We start from the raw sequence: 21,404 nt of genomic DNA, 5'->3' as shown, positions 1-21,404 counted from the left end.
AAGAGGTGTTTAACACCGTTCCTCCGCAGGTGTTAGCTATCCAGTGAATGGAAGTTTCCTGCTTTGAAACTCAGCCTGCATTTTTTTGTTCCATTTAAAATATTTTTTATAAGTTGTTGCCTTCAGAAGAGTGTAACATCTTGTAATGAGCATAGCCTCATTATGATGAGGGATAGCAAGTTTTGCCCTGGAACTTTATCCCAGCAAAATTATGTGAACTTTTGAATTATCAGAAAGTCTATGTTCTTTAAATTTATTGAATGTAGAATTAGTGTGCCCACACAAGAACTGTAATACAATTTAGATTTCAGTAAAACTTAGTGAAAAAATACATTAAAAGGATGTTAGCACTCTGTAATTAATGTGTGTAATTTTGCTTGCTGCCCTTTGCTCCTCTTTCTTCCACACTTAAGTTTGCAGTGTAGTTTGTAGTCCAGATTAAAAAATAAATGTCTTGAAAGTAAAAGTGTTTTAAGTGTGGAGAGGATATTCCTTCCTTTCATTTAATTTCAGAGCTAGACATTGAAATACAGTAAGAGAGGCCAGCTTTTATTTTCATCTGTCATTTGGCTAGGAACGTAGATGGCTGGGAGAAAAAACAAAGTATTTTGGTTATTTGAATTTTATCTGCTCTCTGTAGGTTTAGATTCAATTATGAATTGCTAAGTTAGGCTTGTATATCTTCAGTGTGTAAAAGTAATTGGTGAATATCTGAACTGCATTAATGTGATTTTTCTGTAGTAGCATTGTCTTTTGGGGCTGCAAAAGTGTCCACTATTATCTCTTAATTCCCTCTTGCTGCTTTTGACAGGCAAGTAAACTTAGTAAATATCCTCTGAATATACTTGGGCTTCAGTCTCATTGTGCAGACTCGTTTTCTGAAGTAAAGCCACAGCATGTATCTTCAGCAGATGAATTTCTGTCTTTCTGAGGCACAGCTCAGATAATAGGACAATTTTTAATGCATCTTTTTGTTCTAGTACTTCCAAAACGAGGCACATAAACTACACCTAATAAATAAATGCTGCTGTATCTGTTGTTGATACCTATTTTAAGGTAAACCAAAGCATCATCCTCAGCAAATATCATGTCTTATGTGCCAACAGTAGGAGGGATAGTGGGACAAAAATCCTGTCAAAGTCTGTATTTGCCATTCAAATGGGTTTTACAGGCATTGGGGCAGTTAGCATTGCATGCAGTAGTATTTACATTGGCTGCGTTGACACAGATGGTTGCAGAAGCTAGTGCCACATGCGAGGAAGAATCGAGCAGACTGTAGACAGACAGAAGCACAGAGAAACAGCAGTCCACAAGACTTCGTTTTCCTGAAGAATGCAAATCTCGATTTCTGGCTGGCCATTGCTTATCTGTTCAAAAGTACACAGCAGTATGCTGCTGGCTCCTGGAGGATGAAATTCCACTGGGATTGCTTGGCTCAATTACTGAATCCAGGAGCTGACGACTGCCAGGCAGGGGGCAAGGAAATGTATCTTGCCTGTTCTTTGAAGTGTCTGGTGGTTTTGTTGCCAAAGGAGATTTGTGTTACTGAGTTTGTCTGGGTTCTTGAGTCCTTGTGATGCCTTTAAAAAGCAATCAGTCCGCCTTTTGACTCTTCTAAGAAAGGAAGATAAACCAAGTAATAATGACCACACAGTTTCCTGCCATTTCCTCCTGAATGTACTTGGTGTCAGAATCTGTGCACTGTGGGGAATTTAGGACTCTGCTTTTGTTCCAAACTTTTCTTCAAATCGTAGCTAATTTCTCATCTCTTGTGAAGCCAGTCTCCATTTACTGTGGCCTGCTTTGCAATGGATAACAGTGTCTGCTTTTAGAGTATCTCCCCTGGTCTCTTCTAACTTTGTCTCCAGGATGCCCAGGGAGACTTTTAAAAAAGTATCAGGTGACCCTTTGATCAACCTGAGACATGATCAAAGTTTCTCCCCATGATCTATTGCTTAGTCCCCTGCCTGTCCCCCAGGTTCAGACTTGAAAACTACTTCCCTTTGAGGCAGTCATCAAAACTTAATGATACACCATTGTTAGTCCTGCGCCAAGCATAATAATTCCTATCTCCTGCTGTGGGTTTCAGTTCAATATTGTAACAAAAAATGAGATGCAGAGTGAACAGGCTCAGCAGTGAGAGTGGAGATCACAGCCTCCTGCATTACAGGAAAGAGCTCCAATAATTAAGTGGTTTTTTTACAATAAACACCAGCTGCCCAAATAATCATACCCGAATTTTCTTTGTGAAATATTGAATTAGTTTGAATTATTGATTCTTATTTTCAAAAAAATATTATGAATTTACATATGAATTATCTGTCCATCATGGTAACCTTTGTTCATTCTAATCTGGAAGTTTGGTGAGAGGTGCTGGTTTGACTTGTGACTGTGAGGAAAAATGGTTTTGAAGGCTGAGGCACAGTGAATCTGGGTTCTTTTGTACATTGCTGCCAAATAGTCCCTTTTGCATTTTTTAAAATTACGTGGCCTTCAGGTAAGATTTTCTTCCAGAAACAGAAGAATTTATTGTGTGGTAGTTGAATACAAAGTACAGTGTTGGAATTAACCCACATGCATCATTGTAATTACATTTGATAGGAGGGAACATGTTGGTATGTTCCTTTTGTTATTTTTTGGAACGCTATATAATTTGCCATATACCTTTTTGCTCTAGCATGTTAAGGACATAGTAGTTCAGAAGGACCATCTCTACTGGTGGCCTAAAATTTATATCATGTTACAGGTTTAATTATGCTTGTACACTTTTGTCCAGAGTGCAGGTTTCTCTGGCAGCGTGAGAACTTCTTAATGGCCTAAGGTTGTTAGTGATTGGAGAGACCAAAACACCTGTGAGACCAAATACATTAGCCAGCCAAGTTTGGCAACAGAAAACAAGGCAGGTTTTGTTACAGATTCCCTAGAGGGAAGAACGGTATGAAAAATGGTGTATCACCAGTGTGGTTAGTCTTTCTTCTTCCTGCAGCTGGGGGGACTCTGCTCAGACAGGGATACTGACCTTGGAAGGCTTCACCTAGATCCTTGTCTTAACTTGCTGAGGTTGTGTCTGTCACGTTCCTGACAAAGGAAATCAATGGATGAGATGCAGCCTAACATTTGGAGTGCTTGCTGAGTGAGGCTGTCAGGCACTACAGGAAGACATGGCTTGCCATAGGTGCTGAGAACACAAGGATTTCATTAACAAGGCACATATAAAGGCATCTGGGAGGTTGGGCAGCTGAAGAGGAGTTGCTGTCACTAGACAGAGCTAGCTTCTCTGCAGAGAGAAAATAGCTTCTGTACCACACTGTCACCATGTGCCCAAGCCCCCTTTTTATTTTATTGAAGAACACCTGAGAGCAAGAGAGTAGCTGTATGGTTTTTTCCTTCTTAGGAGCCTTTTCTTAGGAGTTTGAAGGTGGCCTGACCTCATGCTTAGTTGTGTTAGCCAAGCCAGAATCCAAAAATGGAGACACTGTGGTTTCTGAAGTTCTGCATTGCAGTCTTGTACTAATCATGATCGCTGTCAGTAGTGGTGCTGCAGTGGAGAGTATAGTTTTTAACAGTCCAGTTCCTCAGCTTACTGAGGGCTGACTGGCAATTTGAGTGAAGTATCTTGTTATTGAATCTACCATCTGTGTTATTGTGGCATCTGTTCTCTAAGGGTTTCTTGTTAGGTCTTTGGAGTGACCACAATGTGTAGTTACAACTCTGGTCCTGTATAACGTTTCATGTGAATATCAGTAACACCACGTAAAAAGAATAGTCAAACTGAGCAAGCAAGGAGGCAGCTGTCTTAAAATAAATAAGCGATAACCCTTAACCTCTGAAGGTAAAAGTGGTTTTGAATTCTGAAAACTTTACTCAAGTGGTGAACATAAATCTTGAAATTATTGGTAAGGAAGGCTAAGTAGTGGCTGCCTGTTAAACTTTGAACTGTGATTTCACTTTATGTTTATTTTATCTAAAATCTTTCCAAATTGGTCCTAGATTTATTTAGTTAAACTAATATAACCTTAGAATCTAAGCAAAACTGAAAGCTAGGTTAAAGGAGATGAAAAAAGGTAGAATTTGGTGTTGCTGGCAAAGAACTTTTAAATGACCAATACTGGGTTGAGGATGGGGGAATAAAATTTGTGGTACTAATCAATAAAGTGCTGAAAAGAACTGAGTGGGAGAAAAAGCCTGTGTATTGGAATATCTGAGAAAAGGAGGTTATTAGAAAAGTGAAAGCCATGTAAAAGTTTGAAAGACAGAGGACTGGATAAGTGCTAATGAGCCAAAAGTAAAGTTGTGGAAGTTTCAAGCAGCTTAAAACCCAAAAATATCAACAATGATTAAAAAAAAATATGTATCAGCATCCTGCTTTTGGCTGGGGTGAAGTTAATTTTCTCTTTAGTAGCTGGTACAGTGCTTTGTTTTGGATTTAGTATGAGAATAATGTTGATAACAGAGATGTTTTAGTTGTCGCTAAGTAGTGCTTACGCTAAATCAAGGACTTTTCAGTTTCCCATGCTCTGCCAGTGAGCAGGTGCACAAGAAGCCGGGAGGGAGCACAGCCAGGGCAGCTGACCCGAACTAGCCAGGGGGATATTCCATACCACAGAATGGCATGCTCAGTATATAAAATAGGAGGAGTTGGCTGGGGTTTCTCGGGGACTGGCTGGGCATAGGTCAGTGGGTGGTGAGCAATTGTATTGCGCACCATTTTGTTGTTAGGGTTTTCCCTCCCCCCCCTTGGGTTTTAAAAAATTCCTCTCTATTTCTCTTTCCTTTTCATTACAGTTGTTGTTGTTATTATTAGTGGTAGTCCTTTTATTATGTTTTATTTAAATTATTAAATTGTTTTTAACCCCTGAGTTTTACCTTTTTCCAGTTCTCCTCCCCATCCCACAGCAGAGGGGACTGAGTGAGCGGCTGTGTGGTACTTAGTTGCCAGCTGGGGTTAAATCATGACAATCGGAAAGAAGGCGACTGCCAGATATTTGCTGGAACTGGAAAACAGCCAAGTATGATGAATCAAAAGACATTATGTAGCTATCAAAGACTGAACTAAAGAGGCAAGCTATCCTGATGTAGAAAAGGTTTGGTAATAAGGGACTAAGCCCTTTAAAGACCTGATTAAAATCATATAACATAGAAATCATTATATGACCAGAATACAAAGAATAAAAGAATTCAGAAAAAAAAGGCTAGAAATGCTGAGTTGCAAAACTCAAGTAGTGAAGGTAATAAAATTCCAGAACTACTAAAGAAGTAAGAGGTGAGTCAGGGAGAGAGCAACAACAAATGTCAGAGAAAGCAGAAATATTCCATGCCTTTGCCTCAGTGCTTTTTAAAAAATAAATGAATTTTGATTAGGTAAGGAATGTGCACAATTTTTGAGACAGAAGGAAACACAACTGAGATAAAGGAATGAAAGAGAATAATTAGATTTGATGAAGTCAGGTTGTCAGAATATTTAAGTTTATCAAAGCAGTCATTGACATGGAGAAATTACCACTCCTAAACTCATGAAAAAGTGGTAGTTATGATAAATACTCTTATGAAGGGAGAAGAATTTAGGAACTGTAGACTAATCGTTCAGACTTTGTCACTCAAGAAGTAGTAGAACCAATTGCTAAGTAGCTCATAAACACCTTGAGAGCAATCAAGTGAGCAAAATAACCATGGTTTTGTAAGAACCATCTGAGATGGAAAAATCCACTTTTCTTCTTAAGAAGTTGATTGATCTTCAGAATACGAAGGAAGTGGTTGATAGCGTAACTCTAGACTTAGCAAGCTTTTTCTGACGCTTTCAAATTGTAACTGCAAGCAAACTGTATAGAGTTATGGCTGAGGCAACGTGTGGAAGACATGCTGACAGAGCAGGTGAAAGCTTAGTTCCACACCGGGATGTTGTTAAGTGGAAGTCACGAGAGGTCTGTCCAGGAATTACTGTAGTTCTATGTTTTTGTTAATGATTTGGATGAGAATTTATTGATAATACTTATAGCAGCTCCTTCAGTTGACAATGATTGCAGAAGTCATGAAAAGCAGAATTTAAATGATCCAGAGAATTTGGATCCGGCATAGTTGGATCACTGTGTCATAAGTCAAGCAAGCACGGCAGAAGACCAGCTTGGCTGAACAAAGAACACTTGTGGAGCTCAGGGGGAAGAAGAAACTGTATGCTCTCTGGAAGCAAGGTCAGGCTTTGCAGGAATTGTACAGAGCTCTCATTCTTTTATGCAGGGAGAAGATGCAGAAGGCCAAAGCTCAGAGTTAAAACTGGCCAGTTGCTTCAGATGAGAGGGTCTTTTTAAAGTATGTTAATAGCAAGAGGCAGTCTAAAGAAAACATTGGACTGATACTTGTTGAAGATGGTCATCTGACTAGTAAGGATGAAGAAAAAGCAGAGGCATTCAGTGCTTTTTTTGCCTCAGTCTGTCCTGGGGTACATTAGGAGGAGCATGGCCAGCAGGTCGAGGGAGGTTATTCTCCCCTTCTACTCTGGTGAGGCTGCTTCTGGAGTGCTGTGTCCAGTTCTGGGCTTCCCAGTTCAAGAAAGACAAGGAACTACTGGAGGGGGTCCAGCAAAGGCCTACAAAGATGGTGAGGGGACTGGAGGGTCTCCCTGATGAGGAAAGGCTGAGAGAGCTGGGCCTGTTCAGCCTGGAGAAGACAGAGAGGGGATCTTATCAATGTCTACTAATATCTTAGGGGTGAGCATCAGGAGGATGGGGCCAGGCTCTTTTCAGTGGTGCCAAGTGACAGGAGAAGAGGCAGTGTGTACAAACTGAAACACAAGAAATTCCTTCTGAATATAAGGAAGAACTTCCTTACCTTAAGGGTGACAGAGCACTGGAACAGGCTGCCCAGAGAGGTTGCGGAGTCTCCTCTGGAGGCAATTCAAAACCTGCCTGGACACAATCCTGTCCAACCTGTTCCAGGTGAACCTGCTTTAGCAAGGGGTTGGACTAGATGATCTCCAGAAGTCCCTTCCAACTTTAACCATTCTGTGATTCTAAATACTGATAGACCTTGGGCTGCCAGTCCTCTTCAGTTGGGCAACTACAAGTGCAGGAACAGCGACTTTCCATTTGTGGACACTGACACTGTAAGGGACCAGCTGTATCAGCTGAATGGTCACAAGCCCATAGGACCTGATGGGATTCATCCCAGAGTACTGAAGGAGCTAGTGGATAGATGTTGTGGCAGGAGCCCTCTCAACCATCTACCAAAGGTCTGGGGAGGTCACTGCTGACTGGGAGCTAGAAAGTGTTATACCAGTTCACAAAAAGGGTGTGAGGGAAGACCCAGGGAGCTGCAGCCCTGTTGGTCTGACCTCAGTTTCTGGAAAAATTATGGTGAAGATTATACTGGGTACTACTGAAAGACATTTAAAGAATACTGGAATCTGGCACGGTCAGCATGGGTTCACAGAGCAAGCCTCGTTTAACTAATTTTATATCCTTCTATGATAAGGTCAGCCACCCAGCAGATGAAGGGATGGCAGCAGATGTAGTTTTTCTGGATTTTATAAGGTTTTTGATACTGTCCTCTACAGCATCCTTCTGGACAAGCTGTCCAGCTGTAGAACGAGCAGGTTTACACAGCTCTGGGTGAAGAAGTAGCTGAACGGCAGAGCTCAAAGGCTGTAGTTAACGGGGCTACATCTGGCTCGTGACTGGTCGCCAGCAGTGTTCCTCAGGGTTCAGTTCTAGGGCCAGTCCTGTTCAATGTATTTGCCAACAATCTGGATGCGAGAGTTGAATGCATCCTTAGCAACTTTGCTGATGACACCAAACAGAGGTGCGGCTGACTCTCCTGAGGGACAAGAGGCCTTGCAGAGGGTTCTAGATAGTTTGGAGCATGGGGCTGCGGTTAACGGGATGAAATGTACCAGGTCCAAATGCCAGATTCTCTACCTAGGACAGGATAATGCTGGGCACAAGTACAAATTGGGAGAGGAGTGGCTGGAGGGCAGCCGTGCAGAAAGGGATCTGGGGCTGCTGGTCGGCAGCAAGCTCAACACGAGTCAGTCTGGCTGCCCTGGCCAGGTCGGGGAACACAGCACCCTGGGGTGCATCAAACACAGTATGACCAGCTGGTGAAGAGGCGATTATCCCGCTGGATTCAGCACTGGTGTGGCCTCACCTCAAGTACTGTGGGGCCCAGCACTGCACACAACTTCAGAAGGATGTGAAGGTCCTTGAATGCGTCCGGAGGAGGGCAGCAAAGCTGGTGAAAGGGCTGGAAGGAATGTCCTTTGAGGAACAGCTAAGGGCTTTGGCCTTGTCTACTTTGGAGAAAAGGGGGCTGAGGGGCGGCCTCATTGCTCTGTACAGCCTCCTGAGGAGGGGAAGGGGAGAGGGAGGTGCTGAGCTCTTCTCCCTGGGATCCAGTGACAGGACACATGGGAATGGTTCAAAGCTGCATCAGGGAAGGTTCAACACTGAACATCAGGAAGCATTTCTTTACCAAGAGGGTGGTCAGACACTGGAACAGGCTTCCTAGCGAGGTGGTCGATGCCCCAAGGCTGTCAGTGTTTAAGAGGCGTTTGGACAATGTCCTTAATAAGGTGCTTTAACTCTCAGTCAGCCCTGAATTGCCAGGTGGTTGGACTAGATGGCTGTTGTAGGTCCCTTCCAACTGAAATAGTCTATTCTATCCTAGTTTGCATTATGAAAGCAACTAATTGCATAAGTATTTAAAGAACAATACATGCCTAAAGAGTGTGCTTTTATTCATGGGATGCTCTTAAAGAACATTATATCTGGGGGGCTTTATATATTTTTGTATTTGGCATTGAGGACTTATCAGTGGGCAGTGTTGTGTCGTGTAGTAGGTGTCTACCTCTTAAAAAGATGTAGAAAAACTGGAAAAAATACAGACAAGTAGCATTGGAAAGGTAATAGGTTTGGAAACATGAGCTATAATGGAAGTTGAGGAAACAGAGTTATTTGGCTGGCAAAGAGAACATTTTGTGGGCAAACGTGAGTATGTTCTGGTACTGAAAACCTTCATGAAAAAAATAATTGGCATTGACACTGTCATCCTTGGTTTCTTATTAGTGAGCAGATATTAGGAGGGGAAAATAGTTTAATTTAGAGCAAATATAATTACGGTTAGTAGGTAATCTTTTAAACTCTTGTCAGTCTTTTCCCTCATTTGTTCAAGGAGGAAGCAGACACCCAGTAAGTCTAGAATCTCGCTAATGGTGTGTTTTAAAGAAACCACTGTTGTAGATCACAGGAACAAGGTTCATAGTAAAGGCAGAGAGTCTTCATAGAGGATTGCTTTTCCACTTTTTCTCTCTTCAGTTACTTGAAGAGGCACTGATACTGCTCATATTCCACCTTTTGGAGTGTTTGGAAGAGAGATGAAGTCATATGTCATTACTCAACTTCTTGAAGTTTATGTAACCCTTTCAAAGTAATTTTTTACCTTGCCATGTTGGAAACCAAAGTTGTTTACACAAAGTACAAATCCCTGGATTAGTTTTCATATGAGCCGTCTTAAAAGTATACTATAAAACCAAATTGAAGTGTCTAGGCCTTAGGAGAAGTTTAATAAAGGAGTGCACAATGAACTCTGGGGAAGGGATAGTTCTGTAAATAATCAATAGCTAAAAGCTGTTTCTGAAAGATTGGTGCTCTGCTGAGGTCAGTATTAAAGTAGATGCTGAGAGTTTCAAAAGCTGTTAAAGTCACCCTTCAAGGTTTGTTTAGGTTTCTGTCTTTCTGGAGTTGAGTTCATTTTATGATAAAGAAAATGCTGATAGCAAATACTGTGAAGATTTGTTTTCCGGTAGTAATATGACGCTATTCACAGGGCGACTATCTACAGCAGCAGAGTGTTTACAGATATCATAAGATATGAAGCACTTTTAAGGAAATTCTTTTTGCAAATGTTAGCCCCATGAAACTCAAACATACTTTAGCGATAGTATTTACCACGTGGTAGAGCATTTTAAAGAACAGTGCAGGAATTAGTTGCGTATGTCTCCTGGTAACATTTTGAAATAACTATATGTGCTTTAAATATATATATTATACATATATATATATATAAACACAGATTGCTTTGTTTAGTTCTCACATTCACATGTTGTTGTTGTTCTCCGCCCCCCCCCTCCCTGTACTGCAGTACTGAAGCTATATTTAAGAGTGATAGATACAACTGAACGTCTCATTGCCATGAACACAGGCTAGAGGGTCTGAAATGCTCTTCAAATGCAGTGGGAGGTTGTCCTTTTCAAAGCTTGCAGCCAAAACAGAAAAGAACAAGAGGGAGGATCTGTTATCACTCTTGCTTAACAGGAGGTGGCAGTTACACTGAGAGGGGGAAAAAAGTAGTTTCTTCAAGTTTGTACTGCATTTTGTGGCAGATTCAGGATTAAAATCTTGATCCTCTAAATCCCTGTCTGGAATGGCTTGGCAAAAGATAGTAAATGAGCATTATTGTAAAATAGAAGCTATTTCATCTTCCTGTGTAGGTACAGATAATTTACGTGATTAAGTTCTACTGACAAATAGATTTTTTTAGTTACAATGTTGCTTAAGATATTTCTCATTTTATGGAAGAGCTTATCTTCAAGAGCCTTCATGATGTTTGTTTTAAAATAATGTTTTTAAAGGTCAATACCTTAAATTAGGTTTAATTGGTAAAGCAGAATAAAACCCTTGGACTTCAGTGTGAGTCAGTACCCAAAGGAAACTGTGATGATCTGATTGTAGTTATCTTGGGCTTATGAATCTTTAAAGTTTAGGCAGTAATAGAAATTATTAATGGCTAATTGAATGGGGTGGGTGTTGCATGTGTAGGTATATGTGTAGAGTTATGTGTTGCAACATGAAGGACTTGTTTGGAAATTGTCTGATTGCATATTTCTTATATTTTACTTTAAAGACTAGTTAAATGTTTAATAGTAAGACTGTCTCTCAACTTGTCCAAATAAGATCAGCCAAAGGACACAATATAGAATCAGTTTTCGTAACTGTGTCTTTTTAATCCAAGTTTTAAGGATTGTAGAGCAATGCAGATCATACATACAGTTTTTTGATGTCTGTATTCTTTGTTACCATGTCCCCCTTCCCTGCAGTCACTTTGTGGGGAGGAGAGAAGATGGGAAGAGTAAATAGTTTTAAATAATTTTGCTATAAGCAGCTCAAATGCATTAATAGTGTATAAATAAAAATGAAATATTTTTCTTTAAGTAATTCAAAGGCCATATTGTACATATCTAGAAACACCTAGAGTGGTTAATTGCATGTTAAATTCCTTTCCTCTTCCCTAGTGTAAACAACTGCAAAAATATTTACGTTCCTTGCCTTGCTAGATTTATTTATAATTTTGTCATAAAAACACAGAAGTGTTATAAATTGAAATCTTAATCTCTTGCTTGACTCGCTTTTTAAAATAGCAGTGTTGGTTTACTTTGTGCATTCTCCTGCTCCTAACACAGAAACGCATGACGCTGAAGAACTGAACGAGTATTGATGTTAGGCAAGTTAGGGGCGCAGCACAAGATGTGGTTTCTTGAAATTAGCTTTCTGTTATTCTAAACAAGCTTAGAAACTGCAGCAAAGGAAGTGGCTTTAAAGCTCTTTATTGGATTTTTTTATTATTGTGAAACTCCGGAATGATGATGATGATGTAATTCTATAAAACTTAGAGGGGCACAGGCCAAGAATACAGAAAGTAAGTTGACTGAGCAAGCCGCTGCATACCTATGGAGAGAGTTGTTTCTGCCAGTCAGTAAGTGTTCTAGCTTTTCCCCCAAGGTAGCTACTGGCACAAGCAGTTTGCAGACTCTGCACTCCAAAACTCATTAAACTGTTTCTTCAAGTGAGAATGAATTGAGGACGTTTTCAAAGCACGCTGTAAACTTATGTAACAGGCTAATATAATAGGAAAAAAAATATCTGTGATTTTTTCAGAACAAAAGTGAATTCTGTAAGCTGCAAAGCATATGTGAAAATCCTTTTCTCATTTCGTAAGGAAAATGAGTAGTTTAAACAGAAAAGTAGAAGAATAAATTCTGCTGTGTGACAATGTGGGCTTCCCAAAATAAGTGCACCCAAGTGATAGAGAATGAGCTTCAGAGCCTGGCAGCCACAGCCTAGGCAGGCTTCTGCTAGCAGTGCCAGGCTGCTTGTTTCCATCACTGTGCAGGGGAAGGAGGAGAAGAGGAGCCTTACCAGGAAGCTTCTTGGCTTGTCTGACTGCAGGCTCAGTTATTCTGGGAAAGGGAGCATAGAAAAGGTTCGGAGAAGGGCATTTAATTCAAGTAGATTAGCACACTGATTCTGGGAGTCACTGTAATGTATGAACGAGACTGAAATTTTCTGTATGTGTTAACTGGATGTTGTTGCAGTTCTGTACTGTGAAATCTCTTGAGTATCTTCCTTGAATTTTGAGAAAAGTGATCTGAGGCAGAATGTGGGTCTGAAGAACATGAAAATACGAAGTCAAAGGGAAAAAGTAAGACCAGATCTCCTGGTCATCAGATAATATTTTTTTCTTTTGCTAAAAGTACTTTTTCCCTCTGATATTTTATAATTATACCTGTGCAGCTGGTACATCAGAACGGGAAACTTGCTAAGCTAAATGTGAAGCATCCCTCTGATCTGCACCCCACGTTAAATTCACTGGTTTTCTGTGCTGAAAAATGGCTTCATAGTTCTTGACCTGTAACCTGCAGCTCTTTCTGTTGCACCTCCAGCTCCTGCTGTATGAATGGCTGACACAGTGCCAAGAAAACATTGCCCGTGCTAACCTTCAGTGTGCTTGTTTGCATGCCAGAGTGGTGGTGTCCTGGATTTCCACTAGCCCTGATAAACCTTGGTCTCAGCAGAGGGAAATAACCTGTACTGATTTCCATGCTAATCAACATTCTCTTCTGGCTGTGAAGTTAGCAGAGCCTGGAGCTTCTTGATGTCTCTCAGGAGTTTTCCACCCGTGCTGACAGCTAAATTCAAGGGCATTAGGAGCAGTAATACCAAGTTAGTGCCAGATTCAGGGGTTCTCCACCCAGTAGCCCCCCTGAAGGAAACGAGTTGGCTGCTCCTTTATTAGGTTTCCTGCCAGAATAAGCATTTAATTAAGAAGGGGGCGGGCACAAAATATCATCTCCATCAAAGAGTGTTCCTCATGGAAACTATTCAACAACTTGCTCATTGATGTAATTACAGTAGAACACATTTTGTAATTAGAAGACTTAAATGATGAAAATAGTTTTCTTAATTTAGTGTTGTGTGTTTTCAGGTTCTCACTTGTGTTTTTTGTCTTAAGATGCAAAGCAAAATGGACTTAAATATGCTTTGCAGTAACTGAAGTCACAGCAGAAACTGTTGGAAGAGCATTTTGAAAAGTCCAAGCACTAGTAAAGAATTCCTGTAGTTTGTTTTGTTTTTTCTGTTTCCAACAGATGTAGTAGGATTTTGTAGCACTGATAGCATGTGATTAGTGGAGCTTCATGAATGATTACCTACACTCAAACAAAAGCTAGGCTAGCATATATTAAGCTGTAGGGGTTTTTTTCTTTGGTTTTGTCTTCGTAGAATCGCATCTAAATTTTTCTATCAGATTTTTTTTGTGATAATCTTAATAGTTCTAAATTTAAAATTCAAATTATTGAATCCTAAATTAGTTTATTTAGTCTTCAAAACAGTTTAACTAATGCTACTATATTGTTTGAATTAATGAAGTGGCTTACCTTTTAAATAGAAGATAGAAGTTGTAGTAAATTATTCAGATTTCTCCTAGAGCAGTAGTCCTGTCCTTTCCAAAGATAACAGGATAAATACTTCTGTCCTTTGATTACAAAGGAAGCGTATAATGTCTGGTTTGGGCAAGATACCTGGTTTAAGGTAGGTAAGGTAGAATGAATTGAATCTTACCCTAAGAATGTATCCTACAAAGACTTTTTAAAAAATTCCTGATAAGGTGTAAAAATACAAAAGTATCGGTGTGGTATTTTTGTTTGTTACACAATGGGATGGAAAGCCATTGCACATGGAATTTGGAAATATTTCAGACATGGATATAAGAGAAGACTGATAACGTTGGTGGAAAGAAGGCCCCTTTAATAACTGCAATGGATCAGTCACACGCCTTTATTTCAGTCTGTTGTGTGGGATAAAAAGCAGGCATGAACATGACCTGTGGATGGCATATTATCATAACCCATGGGCTATGCTGTAAAATGCACTGTTTTATAAACTCCTGGAACGGGTTCGTGGAACTTTTTGAAGTAAGTGATTACTCAAGAGTCTTCATTAACTTTCTAGCTGCTTACCCAAAATACAACATTTAATAAGGAGAGTGCCCTAGTTCTACATGTCTAGCCTTTACCCTTTCCAAAAGGGAAATTGATAAAGTGGGGTGGAGGGGTGTGTGTGTGTTTGTTTTTATAAATGGAGAAATCATTCAGCATTGGAAACAACACCAAGAAATCAAGTCATTTTACATCTATAGCTAATTTTATTAAAATGGAGTTTTATGCTAAAAGGTGAACCATTTAGTTTTAAATATATTTGCAGTGATGTGTTTATAGTTTATACATCATAGAACTTTTTAAAGGAGTATTAGCCTATTCTTGGGCTTTTTGAATATTGTATTGCCTAGATCATAGTCTCATCTGTATGAAACAAGAGGAGTATTTTAATGCAGGCAGATAGTTCCTTGTGAATTAGGGTAGAGGATGAATCTTAATGTTTAAATATTTTTTTTACAGGTAGCTAAGTCCAGTTTTGGAAAGTTAATTACTAAAACAGCTTAGAATCCAAAGATGTACTTGAATAATAGGTACTGGGTAATGGTGAAATATTGAAGATTGGGAGTTCTTGATCAGAAACTGTGTGAGGACTGAGAAAAAAGTAGTGACAGGGAATGGTAACATGCTAGAATTATTCATACTTTAGAGTGGGGAAAATCTGTACTGGTACAAAACCCCAAACATTTTAAAATTGAATATAAGCTTCACTAGGGAATAGCAGTGTTAATAATCAGATTTCCCTGACTGTTGTTTGCAATAAGAAAACAATCTTAGTTGTGGTATGCCTTTGAGGATGGTAGTCATCTTACATAACCTGAGCTGTCTAAAAGTGTGTTCCTTACATATTCCAATGAAGGAAGAGAGAGTCATCTATACCTTATCTGTCTTAGGCATCTATCTTAAGATGGACTGACACATCCTCTATTTTTTTTTCCTTTTTGGGATACTGTCCTGTCACTGATGAGTTTTTAATAATTGTTAACAATTTTCATCATGCGTCAAGACCAACAGGAAAATTGAAGACTAGAGACATTTTTTCATCTCCTCTAACTATGTTGCTCCTACTTTAAACTAGTTGTGTAGCCTACCAGTAGAGACTAGATTGCTCACCCATGGCAAATTCCATCTGTTTTGGACACCTGTCTTAGGGTGGAGATAACCATCTTGTTAAAAATAGCTTTTGAATGGCTGAATCGCAGTTAACTTTGAGAACTTTATTTATAGGTGTTGCTCGGAAAAGGGAGCTAAGAACTTTGTTTCTCGTCAGCTGTTCACAATGATCTAGATTATAGGGTACCTTTTTAAAAGTAAAAAGACTGATTAAAAGCTGAATAATTTATTTTTCCACCCTCTCAGTTGGTCATTTTTTTTACCACACTCATAAATCTTTGACTTCGGTAATGGAGAATAAGGTGATGATCAGCACTTTCTTGAATAAAGAAACATAGTTTATTTCAGCTGTCAAAAATCAGGAGGAGTTTGTTACTTACAATGTGATAAAGAATCACAGTCAAAGAGAAATAGTTCTGAAAAATTGCTAATGCCCTTTCACTTTTCTGTTCAGCTGCCTCAGCATTTCAGCTATTGATTCTAGGATAAGTACAAGCATCTTGAGAGCCCGTGGATTTAAATTTAAAACATCTGTTGTGCTACTTTATTGTTTGGCTTCTAGTTCCTCTTTAAAACTCTGTTTTCTATAGTACATACAAAAAATCTTGACAACAGTCACATCACAAGAATGTTAAGAGCTTTGACTTTGGGTAGGAGGGACTAGGAAGATATAGGACTGGTTTTCTCAGAGCACTGAAAGGGCAGAGTCAGTTTCTCACTCCTTCATCTATGCATTCATCCATCTTCAGTTCAAAAAATATGCCCGAATCTATTGGGAAACAATGTCTTCTCAGCTTGGACCTGCTTGCCTTTCCACATTGCATCAGAGGTGATGAGATCTTCAACCTTAGAGATACTGAGATTTTAGACAGAGCCCTGAGAAACCTTATCAAAGTTGGGTCTGCTTTGAGCAGAAGTTGGACCACGTGACCTTCAGAGGTCTCTCCCAATTTAAATTACTCTGTTACAGCCAGGGAAATAAAAAAAAAAAGTAGTTTTATTTCTGAGAAAGTAACGGTGACACTTCAGATTTTCTCTGCTAAGAAAACGTAAACAGTCAACACCAAACAGCATTAAGGAGTCCACCGTTACTGGGAAGAGTCATAAAGCCGAGTAACAATACATAAATGAATAACAATATAACTATGCGTGATGATCTGAGATATATATATATATATATGCATTTGAAAATGTGCAAAAAAATCTGTGAACAATGACATTGCATGTGGGTGTAATTTGAGTTTTTTGATATATGGGAAGCCATATTTTTATAGTATTAAATGCAAGTCCCTATTATCATTTTGTTTGTGGAAAAAGTTTATAAATTGAACTTTTCCAAGTGTGACGCTGCACTTGCCCACATGGAAAATGGTAAAACGTGTTGCTTGTAATGAAGTAATTGTGGCTTTCTTTAAAGACCAGTGGAACAAAACAGCTATTATCAAATATGAATAATCTTTTTCACTGCTTGATTTTCTCCCCTTCTGGTCCTATTTGTGTATTATTTCAGTTGGGATCAGTGTATTGGATGTACAGTATTTAGGTTGAAAAATGCTTCTTATAATAAAGGATGTGTTCATTCTGGGATTTCTGGTGGTGGTGGTTTTTTTTTTTTTTTTTTTTTTTTTGAAACTGTTTGTCTTTAATAGTATCAGATTTCTTCCATCATATTTCAGAAAATGCCAAACAATTTAAAGGATTTAAAAGACTATTTTTGTTTTTTCTCCTTACAGGCCTGGCAGCTGCGATTCAGTCATCTTGTGGGCTATGGTGCCAAATATTACTCCTACCTCATGTCTAGGGCTGTTGCTTCCATGGTGTGGAAACAGTGTTTTGCTCAGGACCCATTTGATAGGTAAAAACAGAGAAAATATGAAGTAGAATGAAGTGCTACTTGCTTTTGGAAAACATGAAACAGGTCAGATGGGGCTGCCTAGGTTAATGGGCTTTTTTTAATGACAGTTGGGTTTTAGCCTTTTTCTTGATTTTAAAAGGATTACAAAACAGGAAATAGACACGAGTATAAAGTGTACTTTGGGACATGTTCATTGGTGCAAAAAAAATTCATGTCGATGTTTTAAGATACAGGTGTGCCAGTTTGGAGGCACTGAAATCCACATTTAGATCTAATTAGAGAGCTTGATTTTCATAGATGCCTAATTACTTGTAATTTTCTATTGAAGTCAAAGCAACTGTGGGTATTAAACAAGCTTCATGTCACCAACTTCAAAGCTAAGTATAGCTATCCTACTCGTTCTGCTTTGAAATTAAAAAGTAGATTGTGAGATCACAAATTGTAAGTGTTCTATACCTTAGGTGAGCATTCAGAGCATTGTAACAGAGCAGTTTTTCCCCTTGGAGCAATGAAGGCTGAAATGTTGTTCGCAAATTAACTTCTGTAAACACTAACATATTCATATGTATCAAATTTGTCTAGTTCAGTTACTCATAGTATAATTTTAAATGTACTCTGAATTTGAGGACTCAACGTGGAATCAAGGCAGTCATTGTTTCAGGGTGGAAGATTTCATTTGATCTCTGTCTCTTGAGTTCTGTAGAGATCCTAGAAGCAAATCTGACTGAAAGCTGAACAGGTTGTGTTTGCAGGTGGATCTAACATCTGTGTTTCTCCAGGGCAATGGGTGAGCGTTATCGTAGAGAGATGCTGGCACACGGCGGTGGAAAAGAGCCCATACTTATGGTTCAAGGTAGAAAAAAAATTTATTCCCTTGCTCAAGTGGGAAATAATTCAACTGCATTTCCCAATTTGGTCTTTTTAATTTGTGATTTTCATTGGATTTATGAAAGAAAACTTATTTATTTAGTTAAGTGAGCAGGATGTCAGCTTTGTGTCATGATCAGTAGAGCTTGTCATACGTAGAATAAAAACACGCAGATAGTTGGGGTGACGTGTCGGAAGAGGTTGTATTTCAAGGCTGTCTAAAGAATTCAGAATAAGAGTACCACATACTTGAAGGAAGATGGATGACACAATTTTGTGATACAAAGAACTGTTAACTTTTACATACATGGAATTCATAATGGATCTGGTTATTTCGTATACAAGAATTTGAACTTTTTTTGGCCACATCTTTTTAGCATCTTCAAAATTACTTCAGTTGTATCAATACTTTGAGTGTACATTCTCATGAAGTGGAAGAATTATGGTTCATTATTCCTCTCTATACCATACTTGCCTTTTGAATCAGGAAAGTAACTTCTAAAAATCATTCATAGCGATAGCAAAGATATTATAATTTGTATATTAAAAAAAATAATGTCAGGAGAATGAAACAAGTTTGAGAAACTGCTGACTTTATCTTGACTCTGTCATTGAGATCATGATAAAAACTTTCCTTTGTAATGTTGCAGTATTCAAACCAAACATTTTTGCATTACTGTTGCTATTCATGATAGGACTTGGTAAGCCCTTCATCTGAAGGGGCATCTTTCAGTTTAGTCTGAAGTTCTTAATATTAAGGATGAATATTAATTCATTGGCCTCTGTTCACTTCAGTTTGGTAGACAGGAAGTTGTGGGGATTTTTCTCAGATAAGGAAGACAGTGGTAATGTGTCTGTATTTCATCATGAGATTGGCAGGGTTCCATAACTAGAACATTTCAGTTCTTTGACCTATCTGCTTATATTTGAGGCCATAACCTCTCTGCTCCTTAGATTCATCATATATTAAGCAACTATATATTTTCAAGATTAGTCTGCTTATATTTCTGATCTTCAGGGTTACTTTTTTATTTAAGATGACTTCGCAAACTTGCATTTCTTTACTGTTCTTGAAGAGTCTGTGTTTGTAACCTCAAAAAACTGTAGCCCAAAACTGTGGATTAAGTAGTTGCAAGACAGGAATGTAAATCTTTACAAGCAAATCCAATAATAAATTGTAAGTCATATGGTATAGAAAGAATGAATGCTTTTAAACACCAGTTATGCTTATCATCTCTTCTATTTCTGGGATGTATTTGGAATTTTACTGAGCGTGAAATCTTTCTGGAATGTCCTAGATGCTATGTTGAAGTTGCTGACAGTGTGCTCCCTTTAATCAAATATTATTTGAATGAAGTTTGCAGAATTCATCTGTGGATGGACTTATAAAATCAATGGAAGTAGAACTGGCTTTCCCCCTTGCATGTGAGAGAACACAGTAGAACATGGTATAATCAGTTTGGAGTTGAGATTATGCATCTGTTGTTTTGGATAAAACTTGCTATGGAAATGAAGCTAAAAAGGTGGCATCATAGTCCAGGAAATTCCAACTTTATTTTAAGTTTAAAGGAAATCCAAATATGATGAAGTCTGGTAAGATACAGTGAAAGCACACAGACAAGTTTAACTCTTGTAATGCAGTAATTAGATGGTTTAGGCATTTCGATATTCATAGCCCTCATGCTTATAGTCCTCAATTAATTTAGTTCATTGGTGAGTTGTCAGGACCAATGGTGAATGGTTAAGAGGTGATAGCTGTGTAGCCTGGGCTTTGAAGAAGAGAGCAAGCTATATTTAAGGAAAAGTGGTGCCTACTGCAGGGTAGTGAACTTCATGTAAATAGTAGAATAATGGGATCTTTTATGATGTGACCATAAAATCTATGTATAAAGTATAGGCAGTTTGATTTTAATTTTTAAAATATAGGCAGTTTGATTTTAATTTTTTTTCTTTAGTGGTTTATGGATTTACTGATTTAAACAGAACTGTGTGTCACTTAACAGTCAGTAACTGTAGTGCACCTGCTGGTGTGTTTGTTTATGTGTAACAGGAGAACAAGACAGCAGTAACTCCCCTGTGTCAGCGTTAGCATGAATCATACTGGTGAATGTAGCACGGACTATGATTTACAAAAAACAGCAGAGGTTTTCAAGATGTTTTCACAGAATCATAGAATAGGTGAAGTTGGAAGAGACCTCTGGAGGTCATCTTGTTCAACCCCACTGCTCAAGCAGGGCCACCTAGAGTCAGTTGCCCAGGACCATGTCCCAGGTGGCTCCAGGAGACTCCACAACCTCTCTGGGCAACCTGGGCCAGTGCTCGGTCACTGTCATAGGGAAAAAGTGTTTCCTGCTGTTCAGAGGGAACCTCTTGTGTTTCAGTTTGTGCCCATTGCCCCTGGTCCTGTCACTGGGCACCACTGAGAAGAGCCTGGCTCCATCTGCTTTGCGCCCTCCCTTCAGGTGTTAATACTCAATACTAAGATCTCCCTGAGCTTTCTCTTCTCTAGGCTGAACAGTCCCAGCTCTCTCAGCCTTTCCTGGTAGAAGAGATGCTCCAGTCTCTTCATCATTTTTGTGGCCCTTTGTTGGATTCTCTGCAGTATGCCCATCCATGTGTCTCTTGTACCAAGGAGCCCAGCACTGGGCACGGCATTGCAGGTGTGTCCTCAGCAGCTCTGCATGGAGGGGAAGGATCACCTCCCTCAGCCTGCTGGCGATCCTTTGCCTGATGCAGCCCAGGATGCCGTTCTCCTCCTTTGCAGCAGGGCCCCACTGCTGGCTCATGTTCAACGTGGTGTCCACTGGGACCCCCTGGTCCTTTTCATGTGAACTGCTTTCTTGCTGGGTGGACCCCAACATAAGTTGGTGCCTGGGGTTGTTCCTCCCCAGGTGTAGGACCTTGTTGAACTCTGCCCTGTCATCCGGGTCATTAATGAAGATGTTAAACGGGACTGGACCTGGTATTGACCCCTGGGATACACTGCTAGTTATTGGCCTCCAACTGGACTTCATGGCACTGATCACCTCCCTCTGGGCCTGGCCATTCAGCCAGTTTTTAATCCACCTCACTGTCTGCTCATCCAGCCTGTACATCAACAGCTTCTCTGTGAGGATCTTAGGGAAACTGTCAAACCTTGCTGAAGTCCAGGTAGATAATATCCATGGCTCTCCCCTTGTCTAGCAGGCCAGCTGTTTTGTCACAGAAGTTTATCAAGTTAGTCAAGCATGACTTGCCCTTGGTGAATCCATGGTGGCTATTCCTGATGATTTTTCTGTCGTGCATGAGCCTGAAAATGGTGTCCAGGAT

General features: G+C 39.5%; 1 protein-coding gene across 1 annotated transcript in view; it reads left to right on the top strand.

Moving 5' to 3' along the window:
- MIPEP (mitochondrial intermediate peptidase) overlaps window positions 1-21,404 on the top strand; it is an 81,059-nt gene that overhangs the window by 53,763 nt on the left and 5,892 nt on the right. Inside the window, exons 17-18 of the mRNA XM_080376364.1 lie at window positions 17,107-17,228; window positions 18,008-18,081. Coding sequence (XP_080232490.1) covers window positions 17,107-17,228; window positions 18,008-18,081 — 196 coding nt within the window. The remainder of the gene's footprint in view (window positions 1-17,106; window positions 17,229-18,007; window positions 18,082-21,404) is intronic.

The sequence above is a fragment of the Falco punctatus genome (genome assembly GCF_963210335.1).
Source record: "Falco punctatus genome assembly, chromosome: 2".
NCBI classification, from domain to species: Eukaryota; Metazoa; Chordata; class Aves; order Falconiformes; family Falconidae; genus Falco; species Falco punctatus.
Note: the sequence above shows the minus strand (reverse complement) of the source record. Positions and strands in the feature narration are given on the sequence as shown.